Raw genomic sequence first — 15,679 nt, 5'->3', positions numbered from 1 at the left:
AAAAAATTTCTATAGACTCAGTGACTTCACAAAACACTGAAGGGCCAAAGAATCCAAACAGTGTGTGGTGATTGTCTTGTTACAGAGGCTATTTTTGGCTTGAGGAGGAAATCAACATGGAATCATAGGCATCTTATTCATGTACTTATCAGACATAACTGTGGAGCAGATACCCTGAACCAGGCACTATGCTAAGCCCATTACCTGGATTATCCGAATTCTACAACAACCCTGTATTCATTTAATAATTTTTTTATCTAATAGTATTTAAAAAATACTTTTTGAACACCTGCTATGTGCCTGGCCTTGTACTGGGAACCAGGGGACACGGCGGCAAACCAGGAAGACGTACTGCCTGGCCTCATGGAGCTGGTAGCCTGTGCGGAAGGCGGACATTGATAAACACTGAATGGATGTGTGATTAATCAGAAGCTGAATAAGAGCTCTGGATGTAACGGGCAGGCTGCAGGCACCCCCCACCCCCACCCAGCAAAAGAGACTGAAGGAGTCTAGAAGGGGTGCTTGAGCTGGGAGTACATGGATGCATCCGGGGGGTCAACCAGCACAAGAAGGGAGGAATGATGAGGAACAACAGTAGGTGGAAAGCCCTGAAGCCAGCATTTGCGACCTGAGGGTGCCGAGGAGGCTCGTGCTGCAGAAGCACAGCCCAGGAGGACAGTAAGGGCTCCTGAAGTCGGAGCGCCATTGGGAGCCAAGCCTGCTGGCCCTCGCTGGCCTTGGTAACATTGGCGGCTTCATCCTTTCACAAGGGGAAGCAAATAACGGCATTAGTGAGAGGAAGGAGAATGTTTCAAAAGATCTCTTTGGCTGCTGGACAGAGAACTTCTGGAGTCATCACTCAAATTGCAAACTCCTCTGGTAAAACTTTCTTTTCTCTGTTGATTACTTTGGCCAAAGCCATTTCTTTTCCACCCTAAACATACTTAACAGAAATGACTGTCACGTTTATTTTTATTGGGAATTTATTACTTCTTTGGTGCTAATCATTCAGATGCTCTGCTATGGACTGTCAGTCACTCTGAGGTTTCTTGTTTTGGGATCAGACATCCCCAAAGCCCCTGATAGTGACTCATTACTGGAGAAATCATTTCTGATGTCACTGGTGGTCACTTCTGGAAAACCATGGTGCCTGGGGACTCTCGGGAACAGTGGTCTGCACCCATTTCTCCCAGCTATGTGCCAGCAGGCCTTGAAAAGCAGGTGTGGCATAATTTACTATAGTAGATTGGCTTCGCCGCACCCTAGGAGTCCACCAGCCATCATCTCCCCACCCCACCCCAGCTTTAAAATTAGCTCCACAATACACATTTCCATACTAATGGACAATTTCCATATCGCCCCATTTTATTGTCAGCATAACTCTGTCCTGTAAACCTGTGACAGATGACTCAGCTCAGCTGACACTTGGCCTCCAGAATATTGGGAAAATAGATAGCTGGAAATGATGCAAACTTACTATATTGGCCCTCCGACTTCCTAAATTTGCCACTGAAAGTTTGGTGTTTGTGGACTGTTTCTTCCTTTAAGTAGGCAAACTTGAGCCCCAGAAGGTAATAAAGCAAACTTTAAATCTCACCCCAGGTACAGCAGCGCTGAATGGTGCATTTGATTGCATATGAAATGTGAACTGAGTAGCACAGAACACTCCTCCCAGCACCTTTCAGCACATTGAGATCAGCTGCAAGAATGGGATAAATTGGAGATTGATTTCTGCTGCTCCATTCATTTGCAGAAATTTACAGACAATTAAACTGTCCCCCTGCAGTAAAGGTATAGCCGCTCCCTTTAGCTGGAGGCTGATTGAGATTTGCTACGTATCCTCTGCAAAAGTTAGAGTTGTGATTCTCCAGTTATACTTGAGTAAGGAGCTCTCTCCACGCACAGCCCTGGGGAGGTGAGTAGCATCCTGCTTGGATCAGGGGGCACTGGGGTCACAGAGGCCTGCGTTCCCATCTCTCACTTAAGAGCTAAGTGACTTCGGATAAGTCTCTTATATCTTTGAACCTCAGGAAAACAGGCATGGTGGTTCTACCTGTGAGTTGTTGGATGTATTAAATGAGATAATGTCACAGTGTGCCTAGCACAGTGCCTGGCACATAATAGCTACTCACTAAATAGCAGTGTTTCCTTTGGCAGACTCGGTGAGTCCAGGGCCAGGATGCCAAGTATATTTTAGGACTAGAAAGATAAGAAAGGAATAGGCTGTGACCTTCAGACTTGAGTCCAGAACCCAGGCTTCAAACTCATCAAAGGAATAATTCTCATGATCTTTCAACCAGACATGGAATTCAAACTCAAAGCATCATACCTTTGCACGAAACCGGTAAAGGCTCCCCGCTGCCTGGGAAGCACATCAGACCTTCCCAACATGATCTACAAGACTGTCCACAGTCAGGCCAGGCTGAAAAGTCTCAGGTGGCACTGCCCTCCCTGCACTCCCTGCTTCAGCCAGAGGGATGCTGCCAGCATCTACGATGCTTTTCCCTGTTAAAATAACTTCTCTTAGCACATAATTTTGCCCAAAAGTTACGAAGTTGGAGAGAGAACAAAGGCAGTGGCTTGTGGCTTCTTTATAAAATTGTTGCTCTTTTTCTCTCGCATTTATTACCTAATGCAGAGGCATGAGCTAGGGTGGGCACATATGAGTTCTCTGGCCACTTCCTGCCCCTTTGGGTGTTGACTCATGAGGGCCCTCTGCCAGGTAGCAAGACGGGTCCGAGCTGCTGTCTGCCCTTGGGTTCACTGTGAAGAGAGCAGGGCTATTCCTCTCAAATCTCACTACTTTCTTGGAGTGGCTCTTGGAAGACTTTTCAGCCCTCAGCTGGACGTGGAGGGAGGCAGCAGTGACAGCCAAAACATGGAGAGCGGTCCCAGCTGTAGAACACCAGTCTGGGCCCAAACCTTTCTGTTCCCCTTCACTTCTGGGACACCAGCCCAGTTCGTCTCTACCCTGGACAGCTCTTGCCTTGACGGTGTCCTAGGTGGTTTCCCTGGGAACAAACCTTGCGACTCAGAGATCTTTGTGGAGAAGGGGAGGGGTGTCTGCATCCACACAGAGATGAGGGCAGCAGGAGGGGGCAGTGGGAAGAGGTGAACGGAGGAGACACGGACTGCGATTACAGCAGGGCTCTTGGCCAGCCTGGGGCCAGCTGGGACTCTGGGTGCCCCCGAGCATGGTCGCACCTGGAGGCGGGGGGCTGACCTTACACACCCCTTACCACTAACTGTATCCCTTTCTGCTTCATGATCTTCAAATCAGCTATGAAGTGGAGGCAGAGTCCATGAAAATACTGTGAAAACATACTGTGATTCCCTTTTATGACATGTCTGGAGAAGGCAGATGTGTACAGACAGGAAGTAGATTGATGGTTGCCGGCGGCTGGGGCTTAGAACAGGGGAGTGAGCATACGGGCATGAGGTTTCTTTGGAGGCTGATGGAAATGTTCTAAAATTAGTTTGTGGTGATGATCACACAACTCTGTAAACTTCCTGATAATCGTTGCATTGCCCCCTTAAAATGGGTAAATGTAATGGTACTTAAACTGTACCTAGATAATACATTAAAAATACTGTGGGAAGGAAGGAGGATAGAGGGACTCCAGCCAGGGAAAGTTGACCCCCAACTCTCCTTTTCCCCAGATCGAAAGCTCAGATTTGCATTTTAGGAGGAATCTCAGTGCTCTGTGAAGACAGGGTTGGAAAAAAGAAACCCAACAGATAAACATTTCTTTACTTTAACCCTGAAAATCTGTTCGTCACACGGCAGCCAACATGAAATATGTGTGTGTAGATATATATGTAATTGTAAGTGGGTTCATGTCATTCTTCAGCTTAAAACCCGCCCACAAAAAGAAACAAACAAAACACCTTCCCATGACTCACATCTCACGCAGAGTAAAAGCCCAAGTGCTCTCTGCAGTCTATGTGGCTGGCCACGCAGGATCTGAATTCCCTTTACCAGCTCCCTGGACTGTCTCCCCCGCTCTTCCAGGCCAGGCCTCCCTGCAGCGCACACTTGCCAGGGTCTGTTCCTGCTGCTGCTGGTGCCTTGTCCTGCCACAGGGTGCCTTCCTTGCTTCATTCTCCAAGGCCGCCTTCCCAGTGGGCCCGTCCCGGCCTCCCCTCCTCTGTGCACAGTGAGCCCTCCCTGCCTATCTGTTCTGGACCGTGTTCACTGTCTGTCTCCTCCATCTAGAATGTGAGCTGCATGAGGGCACTGCACTCTCCCAGATGCTGAGAATTACTCCTGGCAGGAAGGAAGGGATCCACAGATAGTTTCTGAAGAAATGAATGAATGAAAATAAATCCACTCTTTCTCTCCTTGTCACGTTCTTCATCCTTTCTGCTTCCTCCTTCCCTTGGCCCCCATCCTCCCCTCCCATCCCCAACCCCTCCCCTGTCCCTCACAGTTGCAGGGGCCTCCTCATTATTTCCAAGGTGTTCTTTGGGACTGTGTGATGTAGCATGAAACTTGCTTTTAATGCACTGCCAATTTCTCCTGAGATTGAGAATCAGGGAGGAAAGCAAATGAGATTGTAAACCCCAACACCCTTCGACAGAAAGACACAGGCCCCAGTCAGCCCATGGGAGACGAGGGATATTTATGTAAGGGTGACAATTCCCTGTAGTAAAATGCTGCATGAGTGAGTCTGCCAGAGGACAGAGTTCTGCCCTTTGACTGAAGCAAGATTGGATGAGGCTCCTGCAAGCCTCTGGCTTTTCCAGGCTCAAAGACGTGGATGGATCATCGGTCACCGTCTGAAGGCGCATGGCTAGTCGTGCACTTTCCTCTGCATGCCCCGTGTCTGTGTGTGTGTTCTTGTGGCTGAGGGAACTGTGTTGGTTTGCAGGGGGAAGGTGTGTTGTGTGTGTCCTTGGGTCTAGGCATGTGATGTGTGTCTGTTGCATGTGCATCTGTTAATGAGTGTGTGTGTGTCAGTGTATGTGTGTGACCCTATCAAATGGATTCTGAGTGTGTACACGTGCACGAGTGCATGAGTGTTTGTGTTTGGTGAGAGAGGTCTTTGATGTCAGTGTGCATGTGTCTAGTAGACTAGAAATCTGGAGGTGGCTGCGTGTCTGCAAGTGTCTGTTTAAGATCTGGCGTCAGGCCACCCACAGCTGAATTACTCACTCCTAAAAGACACCGAGTGGCTTGTCTTCATTTCCTCACATCCGCTGTCCTGGTATGAATAAGACCATCCTTCACTTTTGTGCTGTTCTTTGGAGAGTGCAGACCACCTTCAAGTGCCATTTCTCATTTCATTCTGATAACCAGGAGCACAGGAGAGTTATCGTCATTTACAAACGAGAAATTCCCCTTAAAGCTCTCCCTGTCCTCTCTGGGGCTGGTCGTGCTGTTGATCCGCTCCCTTCCCACCGCCTTCAGCCATCCGTCTCCCTCTGGGGTCACCTCCCTTTTGTGTCTTCATTCACCCAACACTATGGCTGCCTGCCTCTGACCCCCGCCTCGCAGCCCAGCACCCTTCCTGGTCTCCCCTTGAGCTGACAAACTTCCAACTTCTTCCAGCTTCTTTCCTTCCTCACCAAAGCCCTCACTTCTCATTGGTTCCTCTGACCCTGGACCCTAACACACTCTTAAAGTTGTCTTCCTAAAGTCCTCCGTTACCTGTTCATCGTCAGCCCGACAGCCTCCTCATAGTGTTCAGCCTGTTGGAGGGGACGCCTGAGTTGTGTGATACGGCCGTGCACTCTCTCCTTTTTGAAATCCTCATCTCTTTGTCCTTTTGGTTTTCCTCCTTTTGCCACCTAACCTTTCTGTGGCCTTTGCTGGCCTTTTAGAAACTCATCGGATGATTGAGTTCCTCCCTTTTCCCTCCACATGACCTGGATGGTGTCAGCTCCTCCTTCACGTCTAGCTGCTCTTGTACGTGAGTGACACTTCTTGTCCCCATTCATCTCTCCCTCCCGAATGCAGCTACTTATACACCCTCTAGAAAACTATGTTGGCTGCCCTCAAAGTCACAACACCCATCATCTGTGCCCAGAACTGCCTTTTTCCTATTTACCCACTATCTTGTGTCGGCTGAAAAAAAAGATGCACAACTTAAAAGTTGAAAGTTATGTTTTATATGGTGAACATTCTTAGGACTTCAAGCCCAGAGACAGCATCTCAGATATAGACTGAGAAAACTATTCAGAAGAGGAAGAGGGGGAAGCCAGGATATAGAGGAGGTTTTTCAACAACACCAGGTAGTTGGAACAAAAGGTTACTGTTAATAAAAGAAAACCAGACATCTCAAGTTAAGGAATTTAGCACTTTTCTATGTATGGGAAGATGCAAGAGTCTGGGTTCACTGAAATCATTCCTTTGATATGCACCTCAGCTATCTGGGGCCAGCATCCTGTGTTTTCTCATCCTGAGTTTCCTTGGGCTGCACCGTCCAGGCAGCTGTAACGTGCTGGCTAGATCCTTTATTTACTGATAGAGCAGGCAATGTTTTACTTCTCACTTGCTAATGGCAACACCAGAAGACAGGGAGTCCTAACACAGCCTCTCCTTTAGCCTGATGCTCTGTTCTTTCCCACACCTCTGTCTCTTCTTCTGTAAACATCTCTTGAATTAGTCACATACTTTTAAACCTCACTGCTTCCATCTTGTCTTTCTTTGAGGTTACGGCCACATCCTGTTGCATTCAAAGGCTTCACATTATAGATTGACAGATACAAACACACACACACGTGCCTAGATGTGCATATGGTATTTGTCAGTCAAATTAGATGCTATGGCTCCTCGATGGCCCCAGTCACAGAAAAGCACTTGGCTTCAGAGCACACAGACAGACTCATTACCACAGACCTGACCAAAGGTAGACATCTGTCCACAAACACGTAGTTAATAGAGACACACATAAATCACAAAGACAGAAGTGGAGCCGCAGACATAGAATCATGGTCATGGACCAATTTTTTGTTGAGGTCCCTGCCATTGTAACACAAAAAAAGTTGAGTTGGAAGAAGAAGGATGCCCCAGTCCTGCCCACCATGGTGGGCTCAGAGAGTCCTGTGCACACGGAGGCCTCTCTACAATTGGTCACTCTACCTCCACCCCCTCCTTTCCAGATGCTGTTTCCTATCCTGAGACTCAGAGCCTCCTGCTTCTCTTCGAAGGTACTTTAGAGCCAGGGAGTTTACACAGGTGTCCTTATTACCAAGCTGCTGGGCTATGAGGGGGAAGGAAATGGATTGGCAGTGTGGGCTTCAGTAGCTGGTAAGCTGGGAGGACGCCAGAGGTAGAAATGGGGACTCAGGAACCTTACCACTCTGGTCACCTGTCACCCATTCACAGGCTTGCAAACACAAATAAGTTCTGTACTGCAAACAATGGAATGTTTGTTACTGACAGTGAGTATGCTTTTCATTACTTTACATACGTTTTCACACATATCGTCATAATGAATGGAAACCTACTTTTGCTCTTATTATAGAATAGAATCACCAGTCCCTTACATTTGCATAGGACTTTAAATGTTTTCAAAGTGCTTTCCTAGACTTTCCTTCATACAAGCTTCAAGATTTTTTTATTGTAAATAAGATTCGTATATTGCACGTATTTTACATGTTTTCTGTTCTTTTCGTATTCCCTAATAAGCCTCTTTACAGATGTTATACATCAGTGTTTTATGGATGTAATCCACTCTGTTTTTCATTGTCTTCTCACTGTCCCATTCTCTCTTTCTTTCTCTGCTGTTTTCTACATGGTTGGGGTTGGGTTATTTATTAATTTATTTGGTTGGTGTGTTGGTTGGTTGTTTTTTTTTTAATTTATTTTATTTATTTATTTTTGGCTATGTTGCGTCTCCGTTGCTGTGCAGACTTTCTCTAGTTGCGGCGAGCGGGGGCTACTCTTCGTTGTGGTCCACGGGCTTCTCATTGTGGTGGCTTCTCTTGTTGTGGAGCACGGGCTCTAGGCACACAGGCTTCAGTAGTTGTGGCACACAGGCTTAGTTGCTCTGTGGCATGTGGGATCTTCCCGGACCAGGGCTCGAACCCATGTCTCTTGCATTGGCAGGCCTTGCATTGGCAAGGACGGCTAGGATGTACTTGAGAAGTTTATTGCAAATATTAGCAAAGACACATGTAGAGTGCATAGCACATGGCCCAACACATGTTTAATAAATTGTTGTTATTATAATAGTTTGTGGTTGTGATTGTGGAAGCAGTCAAATGATGATCATAGTGGTTAGAACGTGGTCTTTACAACTGCCTTATTGGTGACCGCCTAAGAGTGTCTCCTGCTGATGGACCCAAATTTAACCTTCTCCTGCAATTGAACATTCAGGTGGTTTGCCATTTTTGCCCTTTATAAATAGTGTCTCACTAAACATCTTCCTGCTTTCAGTTTTTTCCTCCTTTGAATTTAGCATTTGGATGTATTCCTAGGAGTGAGATTACAGAGTGAAGGGATATGTACACTTGTAAGGTTCTTGAGAAATAAATACTGCCTGATTACTTTCCACAAGAATAACATCAGTTTACAATCTGACCAAAATCAAGAGAAAGACTATATACATTTTCATAGCCTTCTCTGGTCTTGTTTCCTACTTGACTTTTCTTATATAGAGTTTCCTTTAAAATTTTTATATATTGGGACTTCCCTGGTGGTCCAGTCGTTAAGACTCTGCGCTCCCAGTGCAGGGGGTCTGGGTTCGATCCCAGGTCAGGGAACTGAATCCTGCATGCTGCAGCTAAAGATGCCTCATGCCACAACTAAAGATCCCATGTGCCACAACTAAGACCCGCTGCAGCCAAATAAATAAGTAGATATTTTTTAAAATAATAAAAATAAAACTTTAAAATAAAAAATAAAACGTATAAAGCCATATCACTATCATATAACATATATACATGTACATGCATACACTTTTATGGAGCATGGGTCAGTGATGGTGTTTAAATATAATTTGCCACATGATTTTCATAGGAACTTATTGTCCAGAGTTTGAGATGCTTGCTTTTGGTGGTACCTCAGGTAATCTTAGTGTGTGGTATTGAATATGATTGGTTTATATATTGAAAATGATATCCCATTTTTAATTCTCTTTAAGTCCTCTGATTGGGTCGAGGAGAAAGTCTCAGCTCAGTGCTAACAACCCTTTAACACCCCTCTAGCCTTTTCTTATCTCCCTTTCAAAAAGAGGAAACTTTCCACCCACCTAAGTCCAGCTCAAATTTAATAACATCATTGATCTCATTGTTTATTTTTATGTTTTCGTACTTTTTATGAGAAGCCATACTGGTACTATATTTAAAATAATGACACAAAGTTTCCCTTTTTGCATCCATTTATTCAATTAAAAAGGTGAATTACAGATGAGACAGAAATTCTCACAGTGTTGTTCCAATGGTTGCAGTTTGGGACATACTGCATGGGGAGTGAGTTCCAGTAGTGGACCCACTAATAATAGCAAACAGACTTTGACAGAACATTGACTAAGAGTCTCCATAATGCCTGACCTTGTGGAACATTGTGTTTGGAATGCTGTGATTACCCCTCATCCCTATTCATTTGTGATTGTGAGGACCTTGCATTTGGCCGTGAGGAGAGTCACACTTGTACCCAGCGAGTTCTGTGGGTTAGTGACCAGCCAAGTAATCTCCTCACTTGACAGATTAAGAATGGGAACACACAAGCATGGAAGGATGTATAAATCAAGACTGACGTTGTGAATAGAATGATTCAGAAGATGGGATTAAACAGCTTAATGATAGTCATTGTGAATCACAATGTCAGCTTTAGTATAATTCTAATGATGTACTTGCTAACGCTAATGAGGTTTGATAGAATAAAATTAACAATGTCCAAACAGCTGTATGCTTTCACAACAAAGGAGCCATATCTCAGAGCAGACTGATACATCTTCTCCGTGGGGGATTTTAGTCAATTGATTTGTTTTTTCTCTTTTAGGATATATTTAAATTTGAAAGAACTTCTCCTGTCCCAAGACAAAAGAGGTCCATTGTGGTATCTCCCATTTTAATTCCAGAGAATCAGAGACAACCTTTCCCAAGAGATGTTGGCAAGGTAAGTCAGACAAAAGAAAACCACTAAAGCGTGCTTTTATTGTGAGATGAGCATACACGAGACAAGCTGACTCCGACTGGCTTGGCGACCAGCAGGAATTGCCCTCAGATCCTCTGTGGTAAGAGGCCAAACTTTTTTGCCAAGAAAAGAATGTCACAGGTCATGAAAAAGGGAATTTACAAAAAACAAAAACAAAAAAACACCTTTGTCATGATTTTGAGATCTACATGGTGGATAATGATGTAAGAGTTGTGACATGAGGATGTCTTTGGTTAAGAAATAGACTCACCGCTTTGTAGATGATGCCCAGGCCGTCAGCCAGTTCAGTCCCCTTAGTATACCCGGATGATGATATGTGTCCTTTTATTTAGATCCTAGTTTTCAAATGTGTAGGTCCAGGAGCACCGTTGGGTCAGCTCTCTAGAAGCAAAACTAGCTCAAAGGAACTAAACCATACTAACCAGATCCAGAAAGCACTGTCACATGAATCGGAGAAACAACTTTTCCAGGAAGAAACAGTCACTGTTAAATAGGCAGAAATACTGATGTTGCCTGGTCAGCTCATCCTCTCCCCATAGGAAAGCCGACATGGAGAATTGAATATTCACCAGTTCATATTTCTTCAATGATCTCGGGCTTTGAGCAATGGTGGTTAGTTGAGTGGATGATCTGAATGGCTGGTGCTCTTGGATTGTTTATCTATTCATTGAATCAATAAGGAGCACCTGTTATATGCCAGACTGCAAGATTGAGATGGGTTTAGTGGAGGTGTGAACAAGCACCCAAGCCCCTATTGTTATAGAGCTTGTGTTCTAGTGGGGAGATAGATTTTTTCAATGAGTAAATAAATGAGAAAACCGCAGAGGATAACAAATGCTGTGAGTAACAGACACGGGGTGATGTGAAGAAGAGTAAATGGCAGGACCAGGGTGAAGAGGGAGGAGGGAATCTCGGCACAAATGACCGGGAGCAGCTGGGTCGTGTCCCTGACGTTTGAGTGGGGGCGGGAAGAATGAGAAAGGGATAGCCAAGGGGAGGTCGGGAAAACCATAGACTTGGCAGAGGCAACTGCGTGTGCCAAAGCCTGGAGGTGCGAAAGAATGAGGTGGATTTGACTAGCAGAATGCCTGGTTGGCTGCAATGTAGTGAACAAGGAAAAGAGTGATAAGAGTTGAAGTCAGAGAAGTTGGCCTGTCATGTGGGTCTTGGAGACCATAGTGATGAATAGGATTTTCATCGTGCATGCAGCCAGAAACCACTGGAAAGTCTCCCAGGTGTGTGTGTGTGTGTCTGGACCTTTAGAAAGGTCCCTCTGGCTGCCTTGTAGGGAACGATCTGTGGGAGCAGAGTGGTAGGGAGGAGTGGACACACAGAAACAGCCAAGAAGGAAGGTTTTATAGTGACCCGGGCAAGAGGTTAGTGTGACTTGGACTATTAGAAATCTATTTCTATTGGAAATTAGAAACATTCATAATCTGATATCCTGATAATAACCATATTTATGATTTTAAACTACCACTGTACCAAAGATGCAAAATCTTACCAGATTTCCAGGATATGATGCAAAGGGAAGCAGAGCTCTTCTGAGAGGACAGTGGTACAGCTGACGTGCCCTGGCCCTTTGGACAGCCCTCGCCTCTGTCATGGCCTTTGTGTAGGTTTCCCTGAAGCCAAGGATAGCACTCGCCAAGGGGCCAGAGTCCTCAAGTCTGCAAGACTCTGCCCCCAGACAGTTTGAGGCACAAGCTGCACCCTTGTTCTGCAGGTCTCCTTCATGTACGCTTGGTGTTTTCAGCCCTCGCTGTGCATCAGAATCACCTGGGGCAGTTAAAATACAGATGCCAGTCTCCACCCTCAGAAATTGACTCAGTTGGTCAGGGGGTGAAGACCAAGCACCAGCATTTTTAAGAGATCCCAGGTGATTCTGATGCACACTCAGGTTTAAGGAGTCTGAGCTAAAATACTTTCTCCTCCCCTGCCTACCACTAAACTATAGTACTTTCAGTATCGGAATTTCAATTCTATTAATTAGTTTACAACAAGGGTGAATTATCACATCTCACTTGCCTGGAAATTTTGTTGTCCTGCCATAATTATTATGAGCACCACCTTTCTCCTTAAACTTGTCCAGCTTTGGACAGTAAGTTATGTGGTCATCCTAAAGCTTCCTCCAGCCCCATACATTTGTCCCCCCTCAGTATATTTAGAGAGTTTTCACAAGGCTCTTTCCTTGAGATACAAAATGGATCAATAAGTATGCAGCTAACTAAGGACATTCTTCTGCATGGTTTCTTACTTGTTACAGCCTCAGAACACAATTTGTTTTTCAAGCTGAAGACTTCTGTCTCCTTAGCCCCTATGTACTGCCCACCTGGGTTCAACCCTGGGTTTCAACCTGGGTTCTCTACAAACAACAGCTTTTCTAAGTGCGGTAGTGTACTAACATCATAATGGTGTGAAAGCCTCCCAAACCTCCCGATGGCTTTTACAGAATAACTGCACTGCCTTGCAAGAATTCTGTGTTTGTCCATGCTTCTTAGGCCTTTGAAGGAACATATTTCCCTCTTTGTCTCTGCCTGTTTTTATTCATTCCTCTTATTCTTCTATTTATATCTTATATCATATCCTAATCAACTCTGCCTGTAGCCGACAAGCAAGGCTCTGTCGAGCTGTGAGAAGACATAGGAGTCTTCACTGAGTGCTGGGGAGGCTGGGAGAAGGGAAAAGAGACCCAGGAGGCAGGGCTTTGGCCTCCACACGTCACCACTCCCATCCACCCAAACTCTACGAGTCAGGCAGCTCTAATCTTATAAATATTACATATCAGATTTCAGTGTAGAATGTCATTTGAAGAAGAGATTCTGTGGGCATAAAGACAGTTGTCTTACTTTGGGTTCCCTGAGACAAGAATTCAAATGTAGGTAATTTCTATACCAGTAATACTGGTAAGGGAGTGAAGGAGTGACGCAGCAAAGGGGAAGCAGCCAGTTGAGAGGCCTGTTTACCACTGTGGGTGACTGGATTGTAATCCCACGGAGAAAGGCTAGAAAATGGTGTGAGACACACTCTCAGGGTTATTCTGTCCACGGAGGAGGGAGCTGGGGTATTTATATACCATCCCTATCCGTCTGGTTGAGGGCTGCTCCCAGAAGTCTAAACTCCCCAGCACATCCATCATGCCCTGTGTTCTGTGCACCGGCACAATGGCCTTCTGAGGCTTGCAGGGGAGCCTTTAGGCATCATGGTGGCTGGTGTGCACTGAAAAGGTGAGGTGCAAGGGACTGGGACTGGGCACTGATGAATTCTGCTCTATCACTAAACTTGATATAAACACTGTTGCTTTGCAGGCCAGATTTTTTCTCTTTGTCTCATCTCCTGCTCCCAACTCGTTTCCTCAACTAACTTTCTTATGCCTCATGCCTTTGAAGCCACTGCACTTGCCTCTCTCCAATAATAAGTACTTGTTTCATCCCAGGAGGGAAAACCTCTGAAATTTAACCCAATTCATATCAATAAGTATATATGCAGCCTCTGCTATTTACAAGGCACTGGCTGCTGATTTAATGGCAAAGGAAACAGAGGCCTTGATCTCACAGGATTAGAGAAGAGTAGAAAAAATCATCACAAATTCTTTATTTGTCACAATAAAGTGTAAGCACTTTTCGTCTATTATGTTGAATTTTCATAATAACAACCCCACGAGGACCATCTTCCAAGGTGCCGAATGAGGGTAATGAGACTCAGAGGGACGGTGTAACCTGTCCAAAATCACACACTTAACTGCAGAGGCACGCTTTGTGCCACCTCTTTGAGATTTCACAGTCTGCACTCTTAACCAGTAGGCTCAGGGCTACGGAGTGCAACCTGAGAATTCTCTTGCATGGAGTGAAATGTCTTGCTGAAAATTACTTTTTAAAAATATCATTAAAACTAAGTTTAATACCTTGAAATGTGCCAAGAAATAAGATGGTTAGAGGTGTGGATCAATGGATAGATATATGACAAAGCAAGTAGAGCAAAATGTTAATGATGGAATCTAGGTGATGAGCACAGTTGATCACTGTGAACTTCTTTGAACTTTCCTACGTGTTTGGAAATTTCATAATACAGTGTTGGGAAAAATTAAGTTTAAGTATAAAATTATTATAAAAGGCAGAAGAGCTGGCATGTTGGCACGAAAGTACTTTGTCTTACAATTCGGGATGGTGAATGGAGACCAAGTATTTGTCTCTTTATTTTCTTTTTTGTCATATTTTATCACAATCTGAATTTCTTTAAAGAATGAAGACCCATATACTAGAGGGTAACGATATCAAAAGCAAGGCGCTGCAGCGGTTTTGCCCCCGTGGGAGGTTTTTCACAGTTGAAGGCCATGCCACGTAGAATTGCATATTCACTAAAAAGCTATGCAGGCAGCTCTAGGTATTAGGCAAAGTTTTGACATACACATATTTTATCTATCTGCAAAATAATTAATTAGTTGGTAAGTAGCTAAATTATTAGAATTTTGGGGCTGGTTTTCCATCATATCTCTCAGTGTTTCTGAAAAAAGGGTAGAACACCCAGCTGTGAACACATTTCCTCAGACCTGTGATTTCCTTCCCATTTTTGAATTCTAGACAGCAGGGAGGATCTGCGAGTATGTGCCCTGGAGAGAAATGTGTAGTTCCCAACATAACCTTTTTTTTTTTCTTCCTCCCCCTTCAATGTATGACTATTTCAAAATTTGGGCCATAAATAATTTCTCAGTTTTACCAATTTTCACTGATAAATATTTGATTGCGTCTATAGAGATTTTTGAGTTGATTGAGAGCAGGGGACTTGAAATCTGTGAGGCAGCAAGGAGGTCTTTTGGAGATGTATTTTATTCTGTTTTATATTAAGTTTGAAAGACAAGTCATTTATGAAGTGCTTGTTAGAGACTCTATTTTCATCACAAACCCTTTTCATCAAAACCAATGAAAGTACATTTTACTGAAATTCCTTTTTTTATATCCCCTATAAATTGGTAGAATGAGCCTTTAGAAGGACATATTTAACCCAGGATGGAAGAAATACGTAATGGGACCATGTACTCTTTGTAAAGGGAATCAACGTAGATCATTAGACCAAATCATGAAAACCACTCAACCAGGACTCTGCTTTGATTGTGTCATGAATGTAAGTCACACCTGAGGACAATTTATGGCAGGTCCTAAATATTTCTCAGGGTTCTGGATGTATACCATGGTTAGAGGTCTCCCCACATCCAGGAACTCTGTATCTCCGCTTTACGCCCACCTATGCAAGCAGGTGCTAAGGAGTCTTACGGCCTTGGGATTAAATTTGTTTTACTCCATTTAATAGTCCTTTGCAACACTTTGCGAACCCATGGGTGCCAAGCTGCATCCCCAGAAGCTGGACCAGAAAGCTGATACTAAATGCATCCCCATCGAGCACTACTCCATCTCACCTTTCTACTGATATGTAGACTTAGGGTACCTTGCTCCATTCTATTGCCTGATTTATTTTATATAATCATCATCAGCCTTTTAAAATCCATTTTTCATACCTTTTATTCAAGTCTAACTACATGTCTCTTCTCAAAAATTTATATCTGTTTCATTTCCCCGT

General features: G+C 44.4%; 1 protein-coding gene across 1 annotated transcript in view; it reads left to right on the top strand.

The window, feature by feature from the left end:
• CDH13 (cadherin 13) overlaps positions 1-15,679 on the top strand; it is a 999,893-nt gene that overhangs the window by 433,224 nt on the left and 550,990 nt on the right. The window contains exon 4 of the mRNA XM_004280100.4: positions 9,950-10,066. Coding sequence (XP_004280148.1) covers positions 9,950-10,066 — 117 coding nt within the window. The remainder of the gene's footprint in view (positions 1-9,949; positions 10,067-15,679) is intronic.

This window comes from Orcinus orca, chromosome 20, assembly GCF_937001465.1.
Source record: "Orcinus orca chromosome 20, mOrcOrc1.1, whole genome shotgun sequence".
Taxonomy (NCBI): domain Eukaryota; kingdom Metazoa; phylum Chordata; class Mammalia; order Artiodactyla; family Delphinidae; genus Orcinus; species Orcinus orca.
Note: the sequence above shows the minus strand (reverse complement) of the source record. Positions and strands in the feature narration are given on the sequence as shown.